Source organism: Penaeus chinensis, chromosome 29 (genome assembly GCF_019202785.1).
Source record: "Penaeus chinensis breed Huanghai No. 1 chromosome 29, ASM1920278v2, whole genome shotgun sequence".
NCBI lineage: Eukaryota > Metazoa > Arthropoda > Malacostraca > Decapoda > Penaeidae > Penaeus > Penaeus chinensis.
In genome coordinates this window covers 20,722,099-20,727,098 of record NC_061847.1, presented here as the reverse complement: position 1 = coordinate 20,727,098, position 5,000 = coordinate 20,722,099, and the positions used below count along the sequence as shown (strand labels likewise).

Sequence of the window (5,000 nt, the reverse complement as noted above, 5' to 3'; positions counted from 1 at the left end):
CAAAAACAATAATAACAGCAACAATGATAGTGACAATAATAATAATAACAACAACAAAAAACAACAACAATAATAATAATAATGATAATAATAATAAGGATAATAATAGTAATGATAATAATAATAATAATTATGATGATAATGATGAAAGTGATAATAACAATAATAATGATGATAATGATGATATTAATAATAGCAATGATAATAATAATAATAATGATAATAATGATAATAATAATGATAATAATAATAAGAAGAACAATTATGATAACGATGATAATAATGATAATAATAATAAACATAATATTAAGAATAATGATAATAATAATAATAATAATAATAATAATAATGATAAAGATAATAATAATAATAGTAATAATAATAATAACAATAATGATAATAACACCAACAATACTAAAAATGAGAATAAAGATAATTATAGTAATGATACCAATAATGATAATAATGATAGTACTTTTCTTATTGATAATACAAATAATGATAATTATGAAAATAATAATAATAATAATAATGATAATAATAATAATATTAATAATAAAAATAATAATAACAATAATAATAATAATAATAATAATAATAATAATAATAATAATAATAATATGATAATCATAATAATGGTAATGCTTATAATAAAAATAATGGAAATGATAAAGAATGATAAAGATGATAATGATAATAATAATAATGATAATAATAATAATAATAATAATAATAATTATAATAATAATAATAATGGTAATGGCAATAATAGAGATAATAACAATGATAAAGAAATTACCATAATGGTAATGATAATAGTGATAATCATAATAAGAGGACGAAAAAGAAAAAGAGGAAGGGGAGGAGGAATTGTTATCATTATTACTATCATTATTAATGTTATTGCTGTTGCTATTGTTATTTGTATTATCATTATTATCATCTTTATTATTACTGCTATTGTTCTTTCTGATATCATACTCGTCATCATTATTATTATTTCCTTTGTGATTACCATTACTGTTATCATCATCATTATCACTATTTTCATTACTAAATTTATTTTTGTTATTATTATTACTGCTATCAACTTTATTATCACTATCAATATAATCATTGCTATTAGTAACATCCTTTTCACTATCATTTTTGTTATTGTATTTATCATTATCATTATCCTTATCATCATTGCCATTACTATCATCATTACTATTTCCATTATCACTACTATTATCATTATTATCATTATTACCATTATCATTAAGTTTATTATTATTATCACATTATTTTCACAAACAACTGTTTTTATTTCAACTTCCTCTGCGTCATCGGTATCATAATTGCTATTATGATGATGATGATTTTATTTTTCTGATATTTGTGTTGCTAATATTTGAAATACAAATATAAAGCAACAATAAAGGCAAATATGCGGGTAAGACAAAAATCAAATATTGTTTTATATCAACTTTGTATTTCATCTGCACAAGACTAGTTATACAGATGTGGAAACATTAATAACAACAAAAGAGGTATTTGGGTATGATTCTAAACAAACAACTGGAATAAATACAACGATCAACAATATAAATACAATAAATTATCCGTATAAAAGATCGAAAATGAAATGAGAAGTCGCGAGCAGTAATCAGCTCGGGTAAGGTCTAATGTTTCTAGTCTAGTGTCTAGTGTTTGGTCTAGCATACAGTATGTACAGTGGGGTCGCTCGCCCTCCGCCCTGCCCGACTGAAGGCAGAACTGAGGAGCTGAGGTACGACTCTCCTGGGGCTGAGGCAGGCACCGAGTGACGCTCTGCCTCTTCATGTCAGGGGGCCGGGAGGGAGAGGTGAGGGGGGAATACCCGAATGCCTGTTTTTCGTTTTCCGTTAAAAAAGGGGAAATAATTAGAAAACGATATCCATGAAAGTCAAGGTGGGACTGGGAAATAGGCCAGGATCCTCATCTGGGGGTGGGGGAGGTCAGCACCAAGGCATAAGACATGCCCAAGAGATCATGTCACGCTAGTCTGGGTATAAAAGGTCCTTATTCAAAGTCTTTGGTCTACGACCTATCACAGGTCAAGTCATGTCATGTTGCAGGGCCATCGGGTCCCTTTGGCTTCTCTGGTCAGCAGAGGTGGAATCGTCTACCTTTGAGCTTCATTTACTCGTACTTCTTGTAGGCCTCAGTGAGGGCGGTGAGCACGGGGGAGAGGAGGTTGAGGGACCTGGGGAGAAGAGAGAAATAAGTTGAGAATATCATTAAAGGCAAAATGCAGGCGAGTGAAACATGAATAAACAATCATCAACTATAACTCATTCATCTCGCAGTGATATAGCACATCAAATCCTCCGAAACAAGCCCAAGGTTACCTCTGGGCGTAGCTGGTGTAGGAGGAGTATCCCTGGGTGTTGTCGTAGCCGTAGTTGGGGTAGTCGTAGCTCTCCTTGCCGTCGAAGAGCTTGGCGAGGTCGAAGCCGAGGAGGGGCACGAGGACGAGGGCGAGGATCAGCAGGATGACCCCGACGACCACGACAGTCTGCAGGGTGGTCGAGTTGAAGGACAAGGCGGCGCCGTTGTTGTCGAGGGAGAGGAAGCCGAAGCGAGCGGTTTCCTCGAGGCTGTTGTCGTCCTCGGCGCGGGCGACGGCGAACAGGCACAGAAGGGCGATGGCGACGAAGCACTTCATTTTGGCTGAGGGGGGAGAAGGGGGGGGGGGGGGTTAGTCGACACGAAATTATGAAGACAAAGGAGGTGTAAAGGATTATAGTGTTAGCTATAGTTGTATAATAGTAATGATAATGGTAAGAGTAATAGGGTGGATGATAATAATACTAACAATAAGTAGCAGAAAAAAGTTGACCTCAAACAGGTCGAGTCACGCCTAAAGTTAGCCACATGCACGTGAATGCACGCTCGCACCGCATATGACCGAAGCAGACCATTAAGGCGTCTCGGAACAGCCGTGGAGCGAGTTAGGCGAGTTAAGATCCCCGGTCCACAAGCGTTACCACACCGATTGCACTGACTCGCCTCCTCACCGCAACCCCCCCCCCCCCCCCCCGCCTATGCACGCACAAACCTGGCGAGTTATGGTCCACATTCGAGCAACTCCAGGCTGTTATTCTTGCAACCGGCGTTGGAAAGTCATTATATCTGCTGTTACCTTATTTACATTTTAATGACTAACTGAAGTGTTGGGTTCTGATAGAGACTCGACAAGATTTCATTTTTAATTATTATTATTTTTTTTTTTTTAATGAATTCTAAAAACAATAGAGTTTAAGAAGTGTATCACCATGGCAACAAGCTACCAAGAGAATTCCTGAGGCCAACCCACGAAATAACAAGAAAAGAAAACCTATCATTTTCTGGACGGCCGAACAATCCTCACACTTATAAGCACTGACGTCGGATTTTCTCTCACAACAAACGAAATTGCTATAGTATCTCGGAAGAATTCAGGCCAGTAATGTATGGCACCATATTATGACCTACCACAAAGATACCAATGGTTTTCTGTATGAAAGAAACTATATTCGTTAGCCATGTACGATAGTTATGTGTTACGTCACTCCGTCAGCCGTATTCTAGTTTTATGAATGACTTTCAAAATGCAGACGTAACTGTCTTGAATTGGGGAAAGGAGTGGTGTTCTATATGGGTTGTAGAGTACACTTTGAAGTTACTGTGGGGGGGGGGGGGTTGCGAAGGGGGTAAGCATTGTCTTGTTTACCGTTAGAAAGAAAACCGCAAAACAGTGCGTATAATTTGCCACAAATGAAAAAAAAAAAAAATGATATATATGTGCAGAAAAAAACAACAACATCTAATATCTCCCTCACTTCTTTTTTTTTTTTATATCATACCCGCGTTCCTAAGTGAATTACGGCCCATTTTTCTCTGACATTCGAATTGTCTGCATCCGTGTCAAGTCGGAATCTCACGCGTGACAGCTCCAGCGGCGATTAGTCTTGGCACACTTCTATGTCTGTTGCAGATTAGAAACGAAATCTCAAGACCGACTTCCTGGACATCAATAATTTTTCATTGATATTACTGAGTGACTGTACTGTACTAGTTATCTGTATATCAGCTCTTGCGAGAAAATGCAAACGGCTATGCACTTACTAGGAATCTTGATCCTTGAACATTTAAATCTAAAAAACGCGATTGTTACTTACAAAATATATTACCAACGATGAACAATGTTTTTCTTCGATGTTAATTTCCTTCCACTTAGATGTCAATACAGCTCAAGAGCGACGTGAAAGAACACCTTCTCTCGTTCGCGTCACAGACCGCACTGATGGACTCCAACACCATCCCTCTTCCATATAGTCTCTGAGCTCGTAACTCCATTCTCTAAATTTATAGCTATTGAACAAAACTTAAATGCGAATAAGGGAGCTACGTTGAGGTGAGATCATGAACGAAAGAATTTGAAAAAAGAGTTTTTATATAAGGGAAAACATATACCCGTTCTTATTTTGTGAGTCATTGAACTGAAATGCGTCGTATTCGTATTAATAATTTCCACTTTTTTGATAAATACGAAATGACCGCGTAAGAACCCTAAATGATTAAGATAAAAACCCGCATAATACGAATTCACGGCGAATCAAGTATACGTCAGTTCTCCATCGTGCATCTTGTGTTCACCGAGTTAATAAGGTGCAATTAAGCCCGCCACCTGACTTCAAACAAAATTATAGCTTTCTGAAATCCGCGGAGAGAGAAAAAATATGCTAACGGTAAAATATGAACATGTTATAAATTAACTGTAAATTCTTTGAGTATTTACAACGAGTGAATACAATAGAGAACTGTAGAAGAACATTTATTCGTACCTGACGAAGCATTTAGTATGACCCGGATCTCATGTCGCCAAAGGTCGGGAAAGAGCGTGTGATTTGAACTCTATCGAGATCACTATGATTATCAAGATTACGATATTCAACGCCAGTTTCCTTTAATACTAAGTCTGGATTTCCCTTTCT

General features: G+C 36.1%; 1 protein-coding gene across 1 annotated transcript in view; it reads right to left on the bottom strand.

Annotated features, from left to right (window-relative positions):
- Positions 1-1,454: 1,454 nt before the first annotated feature.
- Positions 1,455-5,000, bottom strand: part of LOC125040903 — a 5,560-nt gene continuing 2,014 nt past the window's right edge. Inside the window, exons 2-3 of the mRNA XM_047635695.1 lie at positions 2,373-2,694; positions 1,455-2,227 (exon numbers count right to left, since the gene is read on the bottom strand). Of these exons, the coding sequence (XP_047491651.1) occupies positions 2,164-2,227; positions 2,373-2,689 (381 nt within the window). The 5' untranslated portion in view covers positions 2,690-2,694 and the 3' untranslated portion in view covers positions 1,455-2,163. The remainder of the gene's footprint in view (positions 2,228-2,372; positions 2,695-5,000) is intronic.